This window comes from Globicephala melas, chromosome 5 (genome assembly GCF_963455315.2).
Source record: "Globicephala melas chromosome 5, mGloMel1.2, whole genome shotgun sequence".
NCBI lineage: Eukaryota > Metazoa > Chordata > Mammalia > Artiodactyla > Delphinidae > Globicephala > Globicephala melas.
In genome coordinates, this window is record NC_083318.1 from 73,511,098 (window position 1) to 73,535,523 (window position 24,426).

Here is a 24,426-nt window from a genome sequence, read left to right on the forward strand (position 1 = left end):
CCAAGCCTCTGGCCAGCGGCGGAGGGCGGACAGCAAGATTCAAACCCGCCTATGAGCAGTGGGAGGGGCAGCTGGGCGGGACTCGTCTTAGGGAACGAACCGCCCCTTCCCGAGGACCTCCAGCCCCGAGGTCGCTCCTGACCACTGGGTTTATTTTGCTTTTGCTGGAGAGGCAGATGTTGCCCTCTCTCCATCTTTGCTCGGCCCAGACTCGGCGAAAACTTCTCCCAACCATTTGCTTCTCTGCGCCACCCCCCACCGGTGTTCTATGCCGGGAGTCTGCTCCGCAGGCCTTTAAACCGTCTGGAATGTCACACATGGAAACCTTTAGCAAATGTTTGTTAATGATCATAACAAAGGCATCATTCAAATTAGGCAGGTAATTACTACCAGAAGGACAACTGAGTGCTTACTGGCTCATCCATTCTCTGCTTTAAACTGGCGAGGAGTTATGGTCCGAAGACACCCTCCGCCCAGTCCGTTTTTCGGGCCCCTTTAAGCTTCTCTGAAATGAACTGTGAAGTTACCATTTGTGGGCGGGGAGTGCTGGGGCCCTGCGTTCGGGAGATCCCGGCGTGACCGGTCTGGCAATCTCTTAGCAGCAAAGCAGGCCTTCCTGGGTAGGCCCTGCTCCCTGCCTCGCTTCCTACCCTCTTGGGTACTTGGTATAAAAACTTAGATCTCAGCTTGACTTTTTTAATTGCATGAAAGCCAGCACCCGCGTTCCCCCTATTATTCCGCACTCCAATTTTTTTGGGGGGTGGTGTCTTTAGTTCCCGTTCGTTATCTACAAACATTACGGTATCCTGTTAGCATTCCGAACAAGGGGCTGTTCATATATTCGCCTTCAATGATTTCCTGAAAGAACATGTGGAAGTAATAGTGAGCAGGGCAGTCACCCGAACCGAAGATGCAGGAGAGGCGGTTGCGCAGAAGGGCTGGGGGTATAGGGCCCCTAGCCCAGCCTCAGGCGTCTTCCCCTGCCTGACATCCCAGGAACCGGTCCCAGTTCAATACAGCACCCCTTGGAGTACTTCTCTGGGACCATCCCCTGCAGGCTGTCCCGCGTCCATCCTCTGGATGAGGTAAAGGTGATGGCTGTCTCACGTTCCAGCCTAAACCGGGCCGCGCTGGCCGTTCTCAGGAGTGTGTGTGTTGTGTGTGGGGAGTGAGGGTGGGGGAGGGATGAGCCCCTCCACCCAGCAAGAGAATTCAAAATTAGGGAAGGCGGGGAAGGTGAACTCGCTCCCTTCCCCCGCCCTCGCTCGGCAGTCCCACTCCGCCCAGGTCTGGTTCCTGGAGCGTCAGCGCCCCCTTTCCTTCGCGAGCAGGATCGCTTTCTCCCGGCGTTGTCTCTTGCCTCGCGCCCCCGGCAAAGGGTTTGGGGCTCCGTTCTCAACCCCCAGGGCACAGGTAAGGTCCGACCTAGGCGGCGGGAGGGAGCGCAGGGAGAGTCAAATTGCACCCCCCAACACCCCCCACACACCTCCCCCCCACCCCGAGCGCGGAGGTGACAGGCTGTTTGTAGAGGATTCCCCAGACGCTCAAGCCTGAGCCTTTTTGTGTGCGTGATAGAAGCCAGGACAACCTCGCCCAGATAACCATGAAAACAAAGACATGACAAGATAAGTGCTCCAAGGGAGTAAAGGTCGTTCTGTCAGAGAACGTTCCAAACCTATGCAGACCCTCGACTCTTTGTACCCTCCTTCAAACCCGTTTTCAAACAAAACCAAAGCAAACCAAAAAACACCCATCATCTTCTTATTAGACTCAACAGTTTGCCTAATCCCATTAAAGGATTAGCAACTGCACGGAACTTTCCCTAAAAGACCCCAGGTTCAAAACGACGCGAGCGCTCGGAGATCTCTCCTGACGGCCCCAGTTATAGTCGGGCTAGGAATTCCTACAGAAGGGCCACTTCTCGATTCCAGATTTATATTCTCTCTGGGCATTAACTACAATTTAACGTGTTCTTTTTCTTCCTTTCAAAGAAAATACAAAGCAACTTAGCTGCGTAGGAAAATGTCCCCCAGATCAGGAGGCAAACTCATTCTGGAAATGATGGGCAGTTTGTATCTTCGCGAACCCCTTCCCCGGCAGAGCATCCACACCTCCCTCTTCCATCCCACCCACCCCATCTGGTCTGCTTCTCCCCGCCCCCCAGTTGTTGTCGAAGTCTGGAGGTTGGGGCTGGACCCCCTGATTGCATAAGAGCGAAAAGTGAAGGCGCAATCTGGGGGCTGGAAGATTCAGAGCGCACGGAGTTCGAGGGAAACTCTTATTTTGAAGAGGCCGAGGGGAGGGGGGGCCTTCATTTCCTGACAGCTATTTACTTAGAGCAAATGATTAGTTTTAGAAGGATGGACTATAACATTGAATCAATTACAAAACGCGGTTTTTGAGCCCATTACGGTTGGAGCTAGAGTGAGTGAAACAGAGGAGGGGACTACAGGAGAGGACTGAAGGCCGTGGACACATTTTTTGCTCCATATGTAGGATTTTCATTGCGAATTGACATAGGAGGAGAAGGTAAGGGAGGAGAAAAAGGATTTTTGTTTCTAAGAGAAGTCCCTAATCAGGCCCTTTGGGCTACAAGAAGTGAAGTAACTTCACTTAAAGTTTGGGCGATCAGAAAAAAAAAAAAATTGGAGTTGAATTCTAGTTGTCTGTCCAGAGAGTAATTTATTTTGAATAAACTTCACTTGGAGGAAAGATAACTATAGAGTTAGAAAGTCTAGGCATTTTAAAAAAACCCACATTTTCCAGACCTATTTTTAAAAGCAGTGTTTTTCTAACAACTCTATGGCCTCCCAAAGAAATTGTTTAAGGTTACATTTTTGAGGTTTCTTTTGGGATTGGGGGTGGTATTCCTGTATACTGGGACTAGCACCTAGTACTGCTGGGAGTTGGGGCAGAGGTGTTTGCCCTCTTCCTGGCATTGGGTCCTGGAAGGCGACAGGTTTTTAACGAGTATTTTCATTCCTCGCCCGCAGTTTGGCGCGACAGCGCTGTAGCGGGTGGTGTGGAGCGCGGCCGGTGGACCGAGGGAGGTGGGGAGAGAAGAGCGCGGAGCGGGGCGCGGAAGGGGTTGAAGGGAGGGGAGGCGTGAAAGGCTCGGCTGGAGAGGGCCGGACCTTGGGTGCCCGCCGGGTGCACATGGCGCCGACCCAGGGCGCGTAATTACTGGACGACGCTGCGCCCGGTGCGAGCCGGGGCCAGACTCACCACAGCCTTGGCGGCTTCGAGACAAGCAGAGGGGGCGCGGATTTGGGCGAGGTTTGGGGAGCTCCTCGGCGGTTTGTGGGATCAGTGAAGTGCAAGGGAGAGCGGGCGCCAGCGCCGCAGTGCGCTCTGGTTGCGCGCTCTAGCGCGGGGGCGACGGCGGCCAGGGCAGGCAGGCAGGCGGTCTGGAGTAATGACAAACACATTTGGCCCCGAGTGAAGAAGTCATCGTCGCCTCGCATTCCAGCAACTGAGATTTGAGGAATTTCGAACTGCGCTCCAAGGGGCCCTCATTGTGCGCGGTGGTCCCCACCCCCACCAATCTCTGCGCGCCCCCTTCCTCGGTCGAACCGTTTATGCAAAGCCCGGGTCTCTGCTCCTGCCCAGTCCCGGCCGCAGGAAGGAAAGAAGGAAGGTCGCCAAAAAAGTGGAGAACTTCTTGTGGGGGAAGTTAGGGACAACTCGTAACGGAGAAACTTGGTTCCCAGGTAAGACAGGAAGATGGGAGGCGAAATACCTCCCTCGGGGCACCCGGACCCTGCACCCCCCTCGCATGCCCCTTTCCGCGCGGGGATGCGTGGCACTCGCCGCCCGTGCTTCACCCTCTCCAGTGTCCCTGTTTCTATTCCACTCCCTGCGCCGGCCAGAGTCTCTGCCCGCCTCGGAGCTCTCTCCTCGCGCCCCTCCTTCTTCCACCGTCTATCCCCATGGAAATCGGCTTTTATACGTGAGATTAACTTCTCCAGGCAGCGCCAGGGGAGCGGGCGGCGTCCACTTGGCTCGGAAACAACTGGGATCAGCGGTTCAGGTCGGAAAGGGTCTCGGCCAGCTGAGAGTGAGAGGGAGTGTGGCTTGACCCGAGCACCGCTGTCTGAGGGGGCCAGGAACCCCGGCCGCCTGGCCAGGTGTGAAGGAGCTGCCAGTAGCCTGGGCAAGCGTCTCAGCCGTGGAGGAAGCGAGGGGCTGTCGGTTCGCTGTCTCTCCCGCCGCCAGAGCGGCCCCCCCACCCCCGCCCTTTGCTCCCCCAGCCCATCTCCAGGGTGAGAGGCAGATTGGGGCTGGAGAGGGAGCGTGAATGACACTTATCAGGTCCGGACTGCCCCGCGCCCGGCCCGGCCGCCTGGAAAAGCCCCTGGCTTCGCTGTGTGGGAAATGGCTTTTTGGCTCCGCAACCGAATTGCTCAACGTTTTGGACCGCCTCGCCTCGCCGCGGTCGCCTTCGAACAGAACTAGGCAGGTTTTTAGAGCAGGGAGAGACATCCGGGGCAAACGGGGCACGACAACCAGCCGCACAGCTCACGGGACTAACACCCCAGAGATCGGCGAGCCCGGGGGCCGCTGGAGGGGAGGAAGGGGCCCCCGGGACGTGAGCACCTCATTTGTTTCCGCTCTGGCTCTGGTTTTAACATTCCCTCCCATCCCCAATCTCCACCTCCATCTGACCGACCCAGGCTCTGGTACTGCTGCTTTGCTCCCCTTCCGTCTTTTCTTTCTCTCTTGCCTTTCTCCTCTTCACAGTCCTTACGGTAAAGGGGGCCCTTCCTCCACTCCCCGACAGGCGAGGGCCCGACCAGCCTCACTGACACCCTAGTGAGTCCCTGCTTCGGGCTCTTGGACAGTCTTGCTTTGGGTTTGACCCAAGTGTAGCTGGTCCAGGATTGGAGTCCCAAGAGCGAGGGGTGGTGGCGAGTGGGAGATAGACGAGGTGGGAGAAGGCACCAGGAAGGAGCCCTCAGCTGCCCCTCGGCCCTTGCACCAGCCTTTAGACCGAGAGGGACTCGAAACGGAGCCTTGGCTCCCGGCCCCAGGTCCGCTTTCCTCCGGGGGCACGGACTGGGGAGGGGTGTAGGGGGAGGGGCATCGGGCCGGGCTTCCCAGCTGCAAACGCGTCTGGCGCCGAGGCGGGCCCGTTTTGTGCCTCCTGGGGACCGGCCGTGGGCGGCGCGCAGTGCCGGGACGCATCCTGGGGACGTGGTGACCGGCGCCTTCCTGCAGACCCCGGTGGGTGGGACTCCCTCTGGCCTCCGGGGAGCTGCGATAGGGTTACATGTTGTTGATGGAAAAGTGGCAATTCATGGGGGAAAGCTAAAAGCTTGCTCGGTCGCCGAAAGGTACGGCTCTCAGCCTCCCTTGCGTCTGGTCTTACGGGGTCCGCGCGCAGCATCAGCCAGCGGGGTACGCGAGGCGGGGGGTAAGGTTTGTGGTCTTGCCTCGAGCGCGGGAGGCAGAGTCGGGGCAAATTGCTTTTCCCCACAACACTCTAGTCCGGGCTCTGCCGGTGCTTGTCTTGTGCTGTAGTGGCTTGGTGGCATTTCCTTTTGTTTTAAACTGAACAGTGAGCCAGGGATCCGTTGGAAAAGTAGATTGTAGGGGATGGACGACCTCGGAATCAGGGTGCTTCCTTCCCCGCCTATAGCAGTCTTCCCCTTCCCCGCGAAAGGGGAGCGAGAGGCGCAGGCGGCGCTTGTGTGCTTAGGGCAGCCGCGGCTGAGCGAGCGTCGGGCAAGGGGGACACTGGGGAAAGGCTGGGTTCTTAAAAGCGCAGGAGGCGCAGCCACGGCGGCCTTCTCTGCGAGCAGCTGTCCGCGGCCGTGGCGCTTTCCGACCCATAGGAGGCGCTAGCGTGCGACTGTAACCCTAAACCCACCCGGTCCTTCTCCCTCCACCCCGTCCGGCCCCCTCTCAGGTCTCAGCCGAAAACAATGCAAACGCCTAGCGTCGTGCCTGGGGCGCAGCGGCGGACGCGGGCGCTAAACCTGGGAGCGAGCGGTCGTTGCCCCAAGCGCCGGGGTGACTGAGCTGACGAGAACGTGGACCAGCGGGAGGGGGAGCGGCCCGCTCGGTGTTCGTGTGGGCGTGGCGGGGCCGGAGGCCGGACTGTGCCAGCGCGGAACCACCCCGGCGAAGGTGGGCGAGCAGCGGTCTCCGCTGCGCTGTCGGGGACCCGGAGCCAGAGCGGCCGGCCGGAGCGAGGAGCTAGCCGGGTAAGATTCTCGGGGCTACCGCGCCCTCTAGCGGGCGTCCGGCTCGCAATCCGGCTCTCCGCCAGCCTCCGGCGGTCCCCGCAGCCGCCGGGTCGGAGCGCAGCGCTGAGACCCAGGGGAAGACTAACCTCGGTCACCTTACCCCCTCCTGGAGGCCTCAGATTGACGCCTCGCGGGCACTTTGTGTGCCCGGATGGCGCTGGGTGGACGAGAGGGGCGGAGGTCTCCGGGTTTGGGGATAAGGGTAGGGGCGTCATAGTAATTACATGTGGGAGAAGCGGAGGATGTAAAATCCTGGGCGCTCTTGGGTGGGGGTCGGTGTCAAGCCCCTCGAAAGTTCTCCTGCCGCGCAGGCGGCCTCTTGCTGTTTGTTTTACGACCCTGCGTTATTATGCAATGGGAGCAGTCGTTTCCAATCAGCCCGTAGTTCCCGGGCTGCGCGGCCGTCGCGGCCCCCGCCGGGGGCTTTACGAGGGGTGACAATGGTATGCGAACAGATTGGGCAGCGCGGGCCCGGCCACGGCGTCGGGACCCCCACCTAGCGCTGCCCAGGTGGTCTCCCTCCCCTGAGCGGGCGGAAACTGCAAGGTGGGGAGAGCGTTGGTGAAACAAAACCCTGAACCGCCCGACCTCCTCCCGAGTGGCTTTTCCTGCTGAACTTTCTAAACCTTTGCGACCTGGGATGGCAGCGCCATTTTCCTGGCTCCCGAAGCTCAGTCTCCCCGGCCGACCCTCTGGCAGGGGTGATGGTGATGGTGATGGTGGTGGTGGTGATGTATGGCCTTCGGCGAATTCTCTTGGGGCCCCGCGGAACTTTAAGCCATTTCGCAGGCAGTTACCCTATTCCTGTTTCTATTCTGCGGGCTTTGAGCTGAGGTCACCACGAAACCTAAATGTACAACCCAATAAAATAAGAGATTGGAAGTTAAGATTTGGGACGTTTTGGCACAGAACTTGTAGCAGCATCTAAGCCGGACTGCCTGTCCCTTGGACCAATACTGCCACCTGCTGGTTTTACTTGAGAACTGCAACGACCCTGTGAGAGAATGGGCTTCGCGGATATTCTAAGCGAGTCGTGGCACCAGGAAGATGCATTTTCCACCCGGTAGGACCAAGTTTTCTTCTTCTGTGAAGTTGCAAGAGTCATTGGGCTGACAACATTTATTTTATGGACTTCTGGGTAGTCTTTCGCCTTAGTTGTTAATCCTTTGTATTTACCTAATGAGCAAAGTGCTGACCTACCACATCTGATTATCAGAACAGACCTGTGAAGAAGATAGGTGGGTTATTTGCATTTCCTTTTACAGTGAAGCCCTAGTGTTGGGGACTTGGTGAGATCAAGTATACTACAAGCTGCTACGCCTAAGGTTGTCCCATTAGGTGTCACACCAGTTTGGTGACAATCAAAAGGAAGTTGACATTGTAGTCTCCTGTGGTCAAATATCTGGTGCAGGAGAGCAGAAAGGTTTATGAGCTCAGACGGTCCCATAAAATGTTCCCATGTAAAACTGCTCCAGCCCCCGCCCATCACTGGAATGTCTAATGGAACTCAAGGAGATAAAAACAGTAAAACAGGCTCTGGTGAGGTGCAGATCCCAGTAAACACACCCTCGCTGAAGTTGCCACCAGGGTAGACCAGCATTTGGATTGCCTGGGCTGAAGTTGCAAGAACATTTGTCGCAGGGGAAAAGCAGCCCATGTAATTTTCACAGTTAGAATTAACTGAAGAGAGCTGAAATTAACTGAACCTCGGAAATCTGAATCTTGAGGTCGTCAGTGACTTTTGGGACTGTGAGAGAGTCTTCTGTGGCCTCTAGTCATGCCAGGGTGGGGTGAAATTCAGTATTCAGCGGCTCTGCAGCGGGATGCATTGTGCAGCTGGTGATCCGGAAGCCAGCTCTCTGGCTTTGTGAGAAGAATGCCATGCTCTCTCTTCTGGAAATAGTGCCCTTGCATTGCTTGTCCTGTGTTTACTCTCTAGCTTAGCATGTTGTTTTTGACTGTAGAGTCATAGTTAATGGCTCTTTGCTTCTGTTTGCAGGGACAGAGATGGCAACCTGTTAAAGAGAAAGAATAGTGGCTGCAAACAGATTTGTTTCTCTGTTTACATGACTGTATATATTGGTTCAACTTGAAACAGTGTTGATAACTACACCAGGCTTCACCACATGCGAGTTCAGATTCAGTTCTCCACTACGCAGGCGGTACAGGGCCAGTCAAGCCTCTGGGGCCTGACTGGTCTCAGTAAGTAGAAGCTGCAGTAGCCCCTCTGATGTCCCTCTCATCTAAAACATTTTTGGAGCCTGCAGAAAAAGAGGCAGTATGAAGCCTAACAGCTGCAGTTTCTGAAGCCCTTTCAATTACACTATAGAATTTAGTCTTTATAATAATGCAGTAAGGCAAGCCAGCGAGTCAGGTGTTAGTCTTGGTTTACGGAAGAGACTGAGGTTCAGAGAGGTGGCCTAGGTGTCAGATGTGGGATCAAGGCCTGCTCTAATGCCATTTCTATCATATCTTCTGAGAGAAGGAATGAAGGACCAGAGAATGGGGGATGGGAGGAGAGACCACACTCATTTGTCTGAGAGTGAACACGGAAGAGATCTCTTTTCTCCAGTCGTTTCTCTAACCCGTGGCAACGAGCTGTGAGTATAGAGGATTGAGACTGAAGTCTCAGCGCACGGCTGGCATGAGAGAAATGATTATGATTAAAAAAGATGTTTTTTGGATGAAATCCACTGTACGTCCTTGCAAAGTGGTTTATTCTTGCTGACTCATAACACGCTGTGTTTCCCTGAATCTGTAACCTCAGTTCCTGATATTTGCATGTCCGACTTTTGGAGGAGCTCTAGGATAGGGGTTACCGATTAAGGATGAGCAGTTACTCCCAGAGTAGAAAAGAACTGGAAATAGCAACATGACTCCTAGAGAGTCTCACTCCAGGGCCAATAGGAAGGGAAGCCTCCGTTCTTTCCAGTTGTTTTCTATTACCTCCCTGTAGGGCTAACAGTCTGCAATTATTCACGAGTAAATTGTCTGAGTTACAGACGAGTAATGACACGAAACTTCACCAATATGCCTAGATTTCTAGCTAGGGAACCACTCTTATCAGAGAAGGGAGGTCGAAATCATAAGCAAACACATGTTGATTTTCAGTATTTGTATCATTATCGCTTGCTCCGAGGCCCTGTTTTCATTGCCCCCTTTGTATGTCAGTAAGTAATCCTCCCCTGGCATCGGGTCCCCCATATCTGGATGCACAGAAGGAAACATGGTGGGGCCTGGCCGGGGCAAAACGCTCGTCAGAGCCTGCGCTGTAAAAGCAGTGAGCCCCTCTTTTAAGCTTGGGAATGCTTTAAAGATACATCATTGGCAAGCCCCGCTGAAGGAATGCAGGATATAAATGTGATAAAACCCAAGACATCAAGCTGGCTCTGGAGGGCTCCTTTGAAGTTTGCTAAGTGGATTATCAGTGGGAGGTTGATATTTATATGTACAAACACACAGGCCCGTTACTGCTAATTGTGGTAAGTCAGTCTTTCCAGCCCGGCTCTGGGGCCCGCTGTGCCCGTCACCACAGCAGTGAGGAGACCCTGCATCCCTGGGCACACGCCAGGATCCTTGGAAGCCATCAGCCAGCTAGCATTGTGCAAATTGCATTTGGGTTCACGGCACATTGTGCTGCTCTCACTGTGGCAGAGAGCAGAGGAGGAAAGCAGGGCCCCAGTTTGCACTAGGAAATAGTTGGGGGTGGAGGGAGCACAGAAGGTTGAAACACTGACCTTCCCTTGAGAGAGAACATATGGTGGATTGCAGAGAGCGTGGTGTTTGCATTACACAGACGCGGTGTTACAATCCTGGCTTTACCACCAACAGTGTGATTTTGGGTCATTTGCTAAACCTCTCTGAGCCACCAGCGGCACTTTTTAAAATCAGATATTTCACAGGGTTATTATCAACAAACACGGCATACACATGACAACTTTGGCTTCATACATATTGGTTTCTCGTTCCTGCTTTGGAGAAAACAGAATTATCATTTTATTCCTGTCTAGCCCGCTCACTGCTACCAGCATTCCATGTTTCATCTGTCTTTCTTCCTCTTCCATTTAACTGGTAGAATTGAATAGGGCAGAAATGTGATGTCTGCAGGTAGACCAGTTGCCACTTCCAAGCAAGAATACATGACGAAGCTCTCATGCTCCACCAAAAACGACTAGGCTATTATCAACTGGATCCTCTGCAACGAAAAAAAAAAAGAAGAAAACAAGGACTAAACACAGGCATACGTGAATTTCTTCTTTGGTTTTGTTTTTTAGACAGCTTACTCAGGAATCCTGTGCACACATCAAAGTCAGTGATGGAACAAGTCAAGTCCCATGAAATCATTTCCGTTGCATGAGTTGGGGTTTTGAGCAACTCAGAGACCCAGTACCTCCCAGGCCAAGGCTTAGGTGATTTTTATGGGTCATCTTAAAGCTTGCGCCCCTGCCCAGGCCCCTCCGCGGAGCCTCTTTAATTGAAACTTGGATGCTCAGCAGACCCAATACCTGGAAGCTCATCGTGGTCGACTTCAGGAAGATCACTTTCTCAGTGACTTCATGTGGGAAGTGAAGCGGGAGATAATAACATTTGTGGGGTGTGCATGGAAAGAAAAGGATAAAGGAGAGGGGCCTTTTCAGAGGGTGGACCAGAACGGATTTTTCAGTGGTTTTACTGCAGGGCAGTATGGGTCCTGCTTTTCATTTTTCCCTCCGTTAATTTTCCTTATCCCCCCCTTTCTTGCCCACTGCTTTTCCCTGTTTTGTCTTAGGGACATTCAGTTTCAGTCTCTCTCTCTCTCTCTACTTCTCTTCCGTTCCCTAGAATTTGTTGCAGGAAATCAGGGTGGAGAACTTGGCTTTTGCAGGTACAGGTACCTGTGTGAGAACGAATCATCCATTGAATTTTATCCCGTGGTTTACTGCATCCCTGAAACACAAGAATTTAGCCACACTTTTCTCTCGCACTTCCTCTCCCTTTTTCACTTCCTTTACGGATCCTCTTTCCATGCCTGTGCCCTCGGCTTTTCTGTGCCTTGTTCAGCTTGACTGTGAATGTAGCAGGTCCTGGGAGAACTTGGGCTGGGGGCCCAGGCCTTAGCCTGGTACAGGCCTGCCTGTGACATCCTCTGAGTGACACTGGGTTAGTGCAACTTGTAAAAACGTCTATACCAGGATGGCTCTCAAGTATTAAGATATTTGTTGGCAGCCTAAGCATCTTTTCCCAAAAGTTGCCGAGGATGTGACCAAGTATTTTCTGTTAGCGAAACACGAAGCCAATCAACGCATTTTGAGTGAAAACAGCTCAAGTTTAGCAGTTGAGTAAATACATGTTTATTTGTTTTTCGCAATCTTAATTTAAATGGTTTAAGAGGAACCGTTCTTCTGTACTTTTGGACATATTCCAAGACAATAAAGTCAGACTTTTTGGAATTTGAAAGCTGCAGACAATCAAAAAGGGTTTGGGCTTCAGATGGTTCCTGTCATGATCTCGGGGCCGCACAAGGCCATCTGATTTCTGCTTCTTAGGCATCTTCCTGTTTTAACTGTGAATCTTAAAACCCAGGATGTTGTTGACTAAAAGGATGCTGTTAACATAAGATTGATGACTAATAAGAACCTGCTGTATAAAAAAAATAATAAAATTAAATTTAAATAAAAAGGCAATTTAATAACTAAAAAAAGAAAAAAAAAACATTTTCCATAGTGCAAAGCGCAAAGAGAACTAGGCTCATGGGTTGTTTTATTGACTAACATTGTTTCTGTTTGACTTTTTCAGTTTTCCAGAACTATGGGGACTTCCCATTGGGCACTCCTGGTCTTAGGCTGTCTCGTCACAGGTATGGATCACAGGCCTATCTGAGTTCATTGTCCTAGGGGAAATCTTTTCTTCCCCTAAGTTCTGTGCTCTGCGGGTATATGACCTATACTGCGCATACTGCAAACAGTCCAAAAGAGTAAAGAGAAGTAGAAACCTATGGGACATTATCTAGAATGACCACAAACCTTCAGTTCTCTCTGCTGTATTGCACTAATTCCAGTTCAAAAAAGAATGTTCTTTCTGTGTGTCATCATGGCGTTGAAATATTGTTAGGAATAATAGTCTAAATTTGCCCACCGCCCTCCTCCATCTCGTGGGACATGGGTTTCCAGTAGAGGTGGATCAGGGGAATTCAAGAATGCTCAAAGGGAACACATAATGGAAAAATCTCATCTAGAAAATCATACCTGTCTAAAGTTATACCTGTCTTAGGTGGAAGATGCTTTCATTGCTACAAAATCTTAGAATCACCATTGGCCTTGAAATTGAATTAACAGACTGACTTTTGGGGAAGCTTAGTAACTCTCTTCCAACAGGAGGGATGCCACTGGGGCCATTTGTTGAAATATTTATTGGACTTTCTTAGTTTTCATCCAGATATTTATAAATTGCAGATGTTCACCATGACACCAGTGTTTTTCTAATCTGAGGAGTTAACTTAAGTCTATTAGTCTCTTTAGGTCGTATCTAGATGGATATGGTAGAACTAAGCACTGTCAGTGATTTAAGAGTTCTGAAGTCCACTCAGTATTCCCCACCTGCGGGATAGTGACCCAGGTGTACTTACCACTTCCCGTTAACAAAAGCTGTTCAATCATAGTGGACACATAACTGAAGTCGGGTGGGATTCCCACACCAGGCTCAGAGGGAGGTTAGAGAACATTAATGAATAATGAATTAAGTCATAACATCTCTTCTACCAGTTTTATAGACAGAGGAAGCAGCTAGACTGACATTTTAGGTTCTAAGATGAACTTAGGCGTTTTTGCTCTTGGGCTTGACTCTTCTTTTTGAATTGAAATCCACATCCTCCTGCTTTGGTTTCTGGAAGTCATTAGAGAGGAGGCACGCCAGAGGGTAGAGAGGAACGGAAGACGCGTACTTCTTGAGCACGAATCTGCCTTGTGTCTTTACTGTCTGCGTTCCCTGTCCACAGTAAAGAATGCACGTGTGCTTGAGCTTATACTATCTTGGGATATTTCATGGTCACACATGAGAGTCTAAAATATGGAGTTGGAGTCAGACGTCCTCTATCCATTGGAGTGTTTGGAGGGGTGAATCCAGGGGCGCTTAGCGGGACTATTGAGGCCTTAGGAGCATTTGCTGCTCTCAGCAGATGCGGTGCCGTTATAATGGGGGGCCTTTCAAGGGCACCCAGGCTAGCGGATTTTTGCGTAGAAATGGTCATTGTTCATGGAAGCTGCTCTGGGTGAGACCGTCCTTTTGGCCTGCATCCTATTCAGAGCATGTTTCCTTTTACAGGGCCAAGCCTCATCCTCTGCCAGCTTTCATTACCCTCCATCCTGCCCAATGAAAACGAGAGGATTGTGCAGCTGAATTCGTCCTTTTCTCTGAGATGCTTTGGGGAGAGTGAAGTGAGCTGGCAGTACCCCATGTCTGAAGAAGAGAACCCCAATGTGGAAATCAGGGACGAGGAGAACAACAGTGGCCTTTTTGTGACAGTGCTGGAAGTGGTCAGTGCCTCGGCGGCCCACACGGGGCTGTACACTTGCTATTACAACCACACGCAGTTGGAAGAAAGCGAGATCGAGGGCAGACGCATTTACATCTATGTGCCAGGTGAGTTGCCTGGGTCCCCTGGACCAAGCTTATCGTCGTCCCGTCTCTCCTGTTGATTGTATGAGAGTTTTTTATAAGTATAAAAATCATAAATTTTCATCGGAGAAAATTTGAAAACTATAGGCGAACACACAAACTTAAATCAAGATCATTTGTCATGCCGGCATCTAGAAATATTCACTTAATATTTTGGAACTGTATTAAGTTTTGAAAATCATTGTCATTGTGGCATCTTTTATTGGCATTGTGCAGAATGTCTGAAATGTACTCATTTCTATTCAGTTTGATCGAGTTCAACAAATATTTACTGTGTATGCTTTGTGTGACAGGCACTGCTAAGTGCTGGGGCCACAAAGTAATTAGGTAGGCCTTATCATGGACTTGCCCATAGTCATTAGAATAGTTTCCAAATAACCATGCTATTTCTTAAATTCAATAAAACATATACAGGCGTACCTTGGAGATGTTACAGGTTTAGCTCCTGACCCCCTCATTAAAGCCAATATCACAATAAAGGGAGTCACACAAATTTTTTTTTGGTTTTCCAGTGGATATAAAAGTTATGTTTGAATTATACTGCAGCCTATTAGGTGTGCAATAGCATTATGTCTTAAAAAAAAACAACGTACGTACTGTAAGTTTAAAATATTTTATTGCTAGAAACACCATTGTCTCAGCCTTCAGTGAGTTGTAATCTTTTTGCAATAGTAATATCAAATATCACTGATCACAGATCACTGTAACAAAGATAATAACAATGAAAAAGTTTGAAATATTAACAAGAATTACTAATATGTGACACAGAGACACGGACTGAGGGAATGCTGTTGGAAAAAATGGCACTGATAGATTTTCTTTTTCTTTTTTTTTTTTTTTGCGGTACGCGGGCCTCTCACTGTTGCGGCCTCCCGCTGCGGAGCACAGGCTCCGGACGCGCAGGCTCAGCGGCCATGGCTCACGGGCCCAGCCGCTCCGCGGCATGTGGGATCTTCCCGGACCGGGGCATGAACCCGCGTCCCCTGCATCGGCAGGCGGACTCCCAACCACTGCACCACCAGGGAAGCCCCTGATAGATTTTCTTGATGCAGCGTTGCCACAAACCTCCGATTTGTAACAAATTCAGGATCTGCGAAGCGCAGTACACCGAGGTGTGCCTGTATTTACTCTTGATGAGTTAGAATATTTTTTTTTCTTTTTAATAAAAATTCAGGTTGATGTTGTCTCTTGTCCTCCAAGACACACGTGCCAGGATAGGAGTAAGGTGGGATTAAGTATGTAAGGGTTTTACTAGGAGAGAGGCTTATGAGAGAAAATGGGGAGGGATCCAGCAGAGGCTGGGAGAGCTGTCTGCCTGCATTGTAAGGGTGACCCTGAATGAAGGACCGTGGGTAGGAAGGTGGGGTAGATGAGTCCTAGACCTCTGGGCAAAGAAAGCTGGGGAGTCCTCCAGCCTAAGGAACCCCTGTTCCACACAGTCATTGTCTGGAAGCATCTCTGGAGGGCATGGCCTTGGGTTGTGATGGATTTCAGAGCCAGGCCCTGTTGCTGGAGGAGGGTGTGGTGCTTTCCCACAGCAGCCACCCTAATTAACTAGCCTTAGCCATGAGCTTGAGATGCATTTGGTCTGCCACCCTCCTAGCATTGCCTGGGTACTCCTTTGTAATGATCTATGTCTGTATCTGTACCTATATCTGTATCTGTACCTGTATCTATATCTGTATCTGTATATATTGGCTTCTTCCAAGGACAGTTGTTAAAAGAAGGACCACCATGTTATTTAAACATTGCATAGGTAACGCATGATGGTAGGGGAGACTTGCATTTTAAAGGAATCTCTGGCTGATGTGTAATGGATATCAAACTGTATATTTTAACCTGAAATTAACTTGCAGCTTAATTAACTTTGCTGGAGTCTTTGCTAACAGAGTTCAAGAATTTGGAACTCTAAACACAAATTCAAGTCACGGCAGTTGTAATATATAGATGGGTGAATTAAAGAGGAATACAGCCAGAGTAGTCAGTTTCAAATAAACATATAAACCACTTACAGCTCTTGCCATCCGTGTCATTTTAGCAGAGGTAGAGTAAGGGGGTTTCAGAAGTGTATCTTCATACCTTTCTGTCTTTTCAAGTTTTTAAAATTGGCTCCTTTTCCTGCCTTCTGTTAACTGTGGGTGCTCCATGGATCTAGACCCTCTTCACTTCTGTTCTGACACTCTTATCTGTATCAGCCTCCCTTCCTACCAATCAAAAAAAATTGTTTCAAAAAGAATAGGTATTTAGAATGTCACCTGTCATTGCCACCATAAATACCACCCCCCCTCCTTCTCCCGTTGTGAAGGCAATGGTAGGAAGGTAGGTATGTTAAAGGTCCCTGGGTCTTGGAGTTTTGATCTGCCTAAGATTGCCCAAAGATTCTTCTTCTTTTTTTTTTTTTCTGGCTGCACTGTGCAGCTTCCGGGATTTTAGTTCCCTGACCAGGGATCGAACCCCGGGCCCTTGGCAGTGAGAGTGCGGAGTTCTAACCACTGGACCACCAGGGAACTCCCAGTCCAAAGGTTCTTCTTGTTCCTCCCTTGCCCTAGCACAAACATCATCTGGGTAGGCCCTGCATTGTCAGAGATCTTGTTTGCTATTATGAAGAGTTGCACATCCTTTGCGAAACTGATGCTTGAGACTCTCAGTACTTCTTACTATAGTAGCTTAAGTAGCTGGTTTTCTTTGGAAAGGAAATTCTCAAGCTATGGGATTATACATTTTATTTATTATTTGAGAGTCATTTTTTTTGATAGGTAGGTTTCTGTACTACTTTTCAATAATACTGACTATAGGCCATAAGCATTGTCAAAAGCATTGCATAATTTTAAAATTATAAGTATTTTCTCATGTTTTGAACAGACCTGATTATTTTGTTGTCCATTTTTTGTTGTTTTTAGTAGTTGTTTAAATTTTTACCTCAATTCCTGACTAATATTTATATTTATCATCAGTATTTTTTTTTTTTTTTTTTTTTTTTTGCGGTACGCGGGCCTCTCACTTTTGTGGCCTCTCCTGTTGTGGCCTCTCCTGTTGCGGAGCACAGGCTCCGGACGTGCAGGCCGAGCGGCCATGGCTCACGGAATCAGCCGCTCCGCGGCATGTGGGATCTTCCCAGACCAGGGCACGAACCCGCGTCCCCTGCATCGGTAGGCGGACTCCCAACCACTGCGCCACCAGGGAAGCCCTAGCATCAGTATTTTTTATGAGGGTATAGGCAATTTGGTATTGTTCATACTTTAAGAAGTATGAACCTTCTAGCTTTTATGATGATTAATGTCAGTGGGGTGCCACTTCTATATATATATGTGTGAAGGTAAAATTCATACCTTTGAATTTGATTAATGGTAAAGGAATAATTTTTCTGCATATATGTGTAAAGATGAAATTAATCCCTAACATGTTTTTCTTTCTTTTTCAAACCTCAGACCCAGATGTAGCCTTCGTACCTCTAGGAATGACAGATTACTTGGTCATCGTGGAGGACGATGATTCTGCCATCATCCCTTGTCGAACGACTGATCCTGAGACGCCAGTGATTTTACTCAGCAGTGACGGGGTGGTGCACGCCTCCTATGACAGCAGACAAGGCTTTAATGGAACCTTCACTGTCGGACCCTATATCTGCGAGGCCACCGTCAGGGGGAAGAAGTTCCAGACCATCCCATTCAATGTTTATGCTTTAAAAGGTACTTGTGCCCTCTCCGCCCCCCCCCCCCTTTTTTTTTTTGCGGTACGCGGGCCTCTCACTGCTGTGGCCTCTCCTGTTGCGGAGCACAGGCTCCGGACGCGCAGGCTCAGCGGCCATGGCTCACGGGCCCAGCCGCTCCGCCAGCATGTGGGATCTTCCCGGACCGGGGCACGAACCCGTGTCCCCTGCATCGGCAGGCGGACTCTCAACCACTGCGCCACCAGGGAAGCCCCCTCCTTCTTAAAATAAGAGTTACGGGCAAAACAGTCAGATGCATGTAGCTTTTTTTCCCCTTGATCTTAGTCCCTGGTGATGGGAGACCCCAAATTCTGATATGGGAACTTAGGATCCCACCTTTACCGTACAATGTTAAGCTGACTTCTGTGGCTGTAACAGTACGAAGCTTAGCAATACCAAAGGCAAAAGCTTTCCTACCCCTGGAAGATTTTGTGTTTCATCAGTTGACTTCAAAATACTCTAAGGAATTCTTTTCTTGCATAAGCCTCTTACTGTTTAGTCACATTCCTGACTACAAAGGCCCTAACAACAAACGCACACCTGTGAGGGTTGGACCCCTAGGTTAATTTTAGTAACTTAAGAAAAGTGATTTTGATTTTGAGAAAAGCTGGTGGTTGTCGACTTCATCCATTTGATGCGAGTGGTTAATGCAAACGGGAAAGGATAAACCATGCTTGGGGGGCAACAGATCTATCGAACGCTTACGTGTAGGCGTGGCGTTAGCAAGAGTGTGCCATTGAACTTCTGTGAAGGGCTTCTTTTATGCCCAGCTCTGTGCTAGGTTCTCGAAGTGCTGAGAATACCTGGGGAGCGGAGTGGGAGAGGAGAATGAGTGATGGGGTGGGAACTAGTGCCTATAGGGGAGCGCAGGTCAGCAAAGGCTGAGTAGATCCATCAGTAAAGGCGGCTGCAGTCGTAATTAACCCAAATGAACCCAAATGCTTGCAGATTCAAATGTGGTTCTGTTTAACTGGAGTTTATTTTTACTATTGTTATTGTTCTGCGTGTGTGTGTGTGTGTGTGTGTGTGTGTCTTATTTTGTGCCAAATTATGTATGTCAACGCAAATCAAGGTTTCTGAGATTTTCAATATTTTGTCTTGATCAAGGTGGTTTGCAAATTATTGTTCAGGGTCATCTTAAAAAAGCCCAAACCTTATAAGATCCTAACTATACTGTGGATATTTAGGTCCTTGTGTTTGTTGTTTTTTTAAATAGCAACATCAGAACTTGATCTGGAAATGGAAGCTCTTAAAACTGTCTATAAGGCAGGGGAATCGATTGTGGTCACCTGCGCCGTCTTTAACAATGAGGTTGTGGACCTTCAGTGGACTTACCCTGGACAAGTGGTAGGTACCCTCATGGCCCCTGGTGGCATGGAATGGAGTACAGGAGGGGTCCAAAGACCCATCACTGATGGGGCACGACATTGACCTCCTGTAGACCCCAGCTTCCCATCTCTAAGCTGCTCACTGACCAGATGGCTTCATGGCTCTTGGAGCAATGGGAGAGTCTGAGATGATGACAACTGGACAGAATGCATAGATACTTCACACTGAGCCCTTTTTCTCATAAGTATGAAAGAAACCGGAAGGTTCTATGGCTACAAGATAACAACCAAAAAAATTAAAAAGAGAATGGATTTTAAAATTTGCTGATTGCTGACAGAGTCATGAATTCTCCTTTTCTTGGCTCTCATACCTTTGGGTTTTGAGGCATTTGATAATGTTGGTTGTCTGCCCCCTTATATTTCTGCTTTGTGGACACCCACGACACTTCTGCCTCCTGCATGCCTGGTCTTTCTTTGCCTGGTTTTCTTCAGTGAACAGGCATAACTCGAGTCATTCAACAAAGATTTAATGATGTTTGCCAAATCCCAAGCACTCTGTTAAAAGCTGGCCCATGTACAGAAAGAGGGAGAAGGAGGGAGGAATGGAGATGGAAGCGGGGAAGGGGAGCCACCGTGCCATCTCTGATCCCTGGGGACTTACACATAGGGTCTCATTCATTCTGGTTTTTTTTTTTTTTGATTGAAGTATAGTTAATTTACAATGTGGTGTTAGTTTCGTGTACAGTAAACGGATTCAGTTATACATACATATATTCTTTTTCAGATTCTTTTCCATTCTAGGTTATTATAAGATATTGAGTATAGTTCCCTGTGCTATACAGTAGGTCCTTGTTGTTTTCCTGTTTTATATATAGCGGTGCGTATATGTTAATCCCGGGTCTCATTCATTCTAATGCATTGTGGTAAGTGTATGTGAACCATTGTGAAAGGCTATGATGGTCCCACGCAGAAACAATGAACAGTATTGAATGCAGGGGCCTCATGGAGAACAAAAAACATATATGTATATATATGCTTTTTTGTCCCCTTCACTCCTAGTTTGCAAATTTCGGCTCCTTGCTCTTTTTTTTGGCATTTTATAGTGTCTCTTCTTTTATCCATTTCTCTCCCCCATGCTTTTGCTGCCCCTTTCCTTTCTCTCCAGGGCGTCTGATTGGAAGTTGTGCATTTTCACATATTGCCTTATAAACCTCATGTTTTGAAGAGACATTCATAGACCTATATATATCTTTGCTGAAATGTAAAGCTGTCTGATTTTTCTGTTCATACCTGATTGCCTTTAATCCTTAAAACAGAAACTTTTCATTTATTGGAGATAAAATATTTTTCCCCTCGAAACCAAACTATGTACTGTTTGGCCCCAAATATATGATCAAAGTATTGGTTATGAATCATATTTTTCTTTGATATTAAAAATAACGTAGGCTTATTGTTGTAACTTCATAAAATTTAGAGAAACAGAGGAAAAGTCACTTCCCAGAACACCTCCATTATAATTTTAGGGAGATAAAATCCTTTAAATACTTTATAAATGTAATAATTAATAGCTACTATACTTTAAATAGTACTTTGTTATGTATTTTTCCTGCGGCAGTAGAGCACAGACACCTTCCTATGTCATTAAATATCTTTTTAACACAGGATTTTCAAAGGAGTGAGCTTGAAAAAACCCTTTTTTTCAATTAGACTTTATTTTTTAGGGCAGTTTTAAGTTCACAGCAGAATTGAGGGGAAAGTACCGAGATTTCTCGCATAGCTCCTGGGCTCACACGAGAGCGGCCTCCCGCATGACATCCCCACAAGGGTGGTACCCTTGTTACAGTCCGCGAACCCATACCAGTGCGTCATTATCTCCCAGGGTCCGTAGCCTACGTGAGGCTTCGCTCTTAGGAGCTAGCTTGTTAAAGTCGGTTCTCCTCCCCTTTTTCTGTAGAAAGGCAAAGGCCTCACAATGCTGGAGGAGACCAAGGTCCCGTCCATCAAGTTGGTGTACACTCTGATGGTCCCTGAGGCCACGGTGAAAGATAGTGGAGATTACGAATGTGCTGCCCGCCAGGCCACCAAGGAGGTCAAAGAAATGAAGAAAGTCACCATCTCTGTGCACGGTACATTCTGCTTTCCAAAATGTCCACTGACTGTGCTGCTCGGGGATCCACTATGCAGTAAGCGTTGTTTAACGGAAACTTTTCCCTGTACAGAGAAAGGGTTTATTGAAATCAGACCCAACTTCAGCCCGTTGGAAGCCGTCAACCTGCATGAAGTCAAACATTTTGTGGTGGACGTGCAGGCCTACCCCCCTCCCAGGATAGCCTGGCTCAAGGACAACCTGACTCTGATTGAGAATCTCACGGAGATCACCACTGACATAGAAAAGATTCAGGAAATCAGGTAAAGAAACAGCCTTCCTGAGTATGCCTTTTCTTTTTATTGTGTGTGTATTCCTAGATAGACTGACGCTTGCGCTTGTCTTACAACCCAAACCAAGAGTCCATATAGAAAATTTAGCAGTCAGAAATAGGAGATAGTGGAAATCGAGTACCTCTTCCGATAACATTGCAATGCAATAATAGTATGTTGGTAAGTTTATGATCAAACGAGAGAAAGAAGAACTGAAAATCTCTGCTCCCGATGAAAGATACGTTCCTGGATTCAGCAAGGGATGGAGGAAAGAAAGTAAAATTGGACCCACTTGTATGGTGATTACAGTTCCAGGGCAATTAGCACATAAACCTACATGAAACAAAACGTTGCTGGCTTCATTTGAAACGCATTTGCCCCAGTGAGGCCTCCATGGGAAATAAGAGTAGTGTCTGGTTAACTGTGGTTAGGAGAAGACATACAGTGAATAGTTTAGATCCCTGCCCTCTGAGGAGTCGGGAGACTGCTGTCATCTCTTAACCAGTGATGGAGTTTTGGGTAAGTCACTCCTCAGCCTCAGTTTTCCCATCTATAATGTAGGGTTAATAATACCTTGTGTCCTTCAAGGCAAGGAACTGGACCAGATGATATTTTGAGGTCTCTTGCAGTTCTAAGCTCTGATTAGAATTTAGGAGTAGAAGGTACCTCTTGAAGGGCTCAGCTAATCCAGCCCTGCACCTTTGTCAGAAACCATCCCAGGGAGACACAGTCCTCTATTTCAAGCCTTCAGGGAAGAAGAGAAGACAGAACCCCTCTCTCATCAGTTCGCTTAACCTCAGGATTTGCTTTCTTCTTTCTGAACTAAATTCCACGTGTAATTGAGAAGCGACATCTGGGAAAATGGACGTGGAAACCTCTGTGGAACAGTGATGGAAAAAGAAGTGGGATACTGAATCTGGAAGGCTTTCTGATGACACGAAATGGAGGTGCACAAAGAGGTGCGCAGTGCCCAACTTTCCACTAGGCTGTGAGGCCAGAGAGGAATAGGGTGATCCTGGCACAGCCAACACTTGAGACACCCGTCTGAGTGCTGTCTGCGAGCTACAGTCAATAGCGACGGCCAGGTAGCGGTCGTCAGCTGAGTGGTCCAGGAGAGCGGCCTGTTCAGGTGCTTCGAGAGTTCCTCCAGCACATCTGATCCCCATGAAGGGCAAGGGAACATAGGATGCATATGATGGAGGGGTGTCTGGCTTACTTAAAACTAGTGGATCCGGGCTTCCCTGGTGGCACAGTGGTTAAGAATCCGCCTGCCAATGCAGGGATACGAGTTCAAGCCCTGGTCCGGGAAGATCCCACATGCTGCGGAGCAACTAAGCCTGTGCGCCACAACTACTGAGCCTGTGCTCTAGAACCTGCAAGCCACAACTACTGAAGCCCGCGCGCCTAGAGCCTGTGCTCTGCAACAAGAGAAGCCACCACAATGAGAAGCCTGCGCACCGCAATGAAGAGTAGCCCCCGCCCGCCGCAACTAGAGGAAGCCCACGCATAGCGACGGAGACCCAACAGAGCCAAAAATAAATAAATAAATAAAACCAAAAAAATACCCAAACAAACTAGTGGATCCACCAGCTTCCTTGGCCGAACGAGTGCAGAAAATGAACAACAAAAGACTGTCTGGTCATTGGCAGCCAGGGTCGCTAAGGGGACTCTAAGGAAGTCCATTCCAGAGTGTGTCCAGTGTGGTGTGGCAGAGGGAAAGCCAGCCCAGCATGCTCCCTTCACAGGTCCCAGCACCTGGCGTCTTGGGCTAGAAGACTCTACATTAGCAGGGTATTTTGGAGCCTGTGAAATGCTTTAGATTATTTCATGTAATTAATTCTCAAAATGACACTTGCATACAGCTTTCCAATGCTGCACATAAGGAACCTGAGGCATGGAGAAGTTCAGTCATGCCCCAGATCTCCTCCCTTCATGACCAGTGCTCTTCCCCTCACTCCACCTTCCTTTCACTCACAGTTCCACACTGTACTGTATTTTTTAATTATAAATTTGTTTATTTATTTTTATTTTTGGCTGTGTTGGGTCTTTGTTGCTGTGCATGGGCTTTCTCTAGTTGCGGCGAGCGGGGGCTGCTCTTCGTTGTGGAGCACAGGCTCTGGGCACGAGGGCTCAGCAGTTGTGGCTCATGGGCTCTAGAGCGCAGGCTCAGTAGTTGTGGCACACAGGCTTAGTTGCTCTGTGGCATGTGGGATCTTCCCAGACCAGGGCTCGAACCCATGTCCCCTGCCTTGGCAGGCAGGTTCTTAACCATTGCGCCACCAGGGAAGCCTATCACACTGTGCTGTTTTGTTAATGACAGCCAAATGGGCCATTACTTTATAGATGCACGCACACACACGTGCACGCACACACACGCTCATGGCCAAATGTCATTTATTGTACGTGTAAGAAACCTTTTGGAGAAACTTCCCATTAGTGAAGTATGAAGGACTATGTTTCTCTAATTTATATATTTTTTAAGATGAATCCTGTGCTTTAAAATCATTCAAGCCTAAAGACAGTGCATTGTAAGAAACCTTATTCCACTCCTGTCCTCGTGTTCCTCCGTACCCCCTCCTCTCCACCCCCAGGGGAATACTTTTGTTAGTTTTGTTAGGTTCTTATGAAACCTTCCAGAGTTTCTTAAAGCAGATACAAGCAAGCAGGAATTTTATACCCTAGTGACCTCTTCGTATCGATACAGAGACAGTGTCCTCGTTCTTTCTTCCAAGGATGTTCCATTGTTTGGCTAATCACTCAAATGATGAATATTTAGGGGAAGCAAGTATTTTTTTAGAAGGTAAAAATCAAGGGTTAAAAAAAAAAAGGAAAGTTGGTGGGTTTATTCCTATTTAGAAGTCTGGCCTTAGCAGAGCTGACTGCTCTTGTAGCCACATAAGCCATTGCTCATCTCAGGTTGTCCCGTCTTATGTTTAAGAATTAAGTGTCTATGACTCAGACCTTCAGTGCGTAGAAAGTGTATCAAAAATCCCAGAAAAGCGATGATATGGACAAGAAAAAAAGATGTTTTTACTTTTTTACAAAAAACAAAATTCGAATTGAATATGGT

At 48.6% G+C, this 24,426-nt stretch overlaps 1 protein-coding gene across 5 annotated transcripts in view; it reads left to right on the forward strand.

The window, feature by feature from the left end:
* Positions 1 to 2,307: 2,307 nt before the first annotated feature.
* The window catches only part of PDGFRA (platelet derived growth factor receptor alpha), a 45,571-nt gene continuing 23,452 nt past the window's right edge, over positions 2,308 to 24,426 (forward strand). The window contains exons 1-8 of one of the 5 annotated variants that reach the window (XM_060299327.1): positions 5,220 to 5,333; positions 5,909 to 6,206; positions 12,024 to 12,084; positions 13,548 to 13,865; positions 17,330 to 17,590; positions 18,827 to 18,957; positions 20,893 to 21,064; positions 21,158 to 21,347. In XM_060299327.1, the coding sequence (XP_060155310.1) occupies positions 12,036 to 12,084; positions 13,548 to 13,865; positions 17,330 to 17,590; positions 18,827 to 18,957; positions 20,893 to 21,064; positions 21,158 to 21,347 (1,121 nt within the window). In that variant the 5' untranslated portion in view covers positions 5,220 to 5,333; positions 5,909 to 6,206; positions 12,024 to 12,035. Of the gene's footprint in view, positions 2,530 to 3,243; positions 3,711 to 5,161; positions 5,334 to 5,908; positions 6,207 to 12,023; positions 12,085 to 13,547; positions 13,866 to 17,329; positions 17,591 to 18,826; positions 18,958 to 20,892; positions 21,065 to 21,157; positions 21,348 to 24,426 lie in introns of those variants that run through there. The other 4 variants (XM_030880534.2, XM_060299328.1, XM_060299329.2 and 1 more) reach the window with 4 other exon arrangements.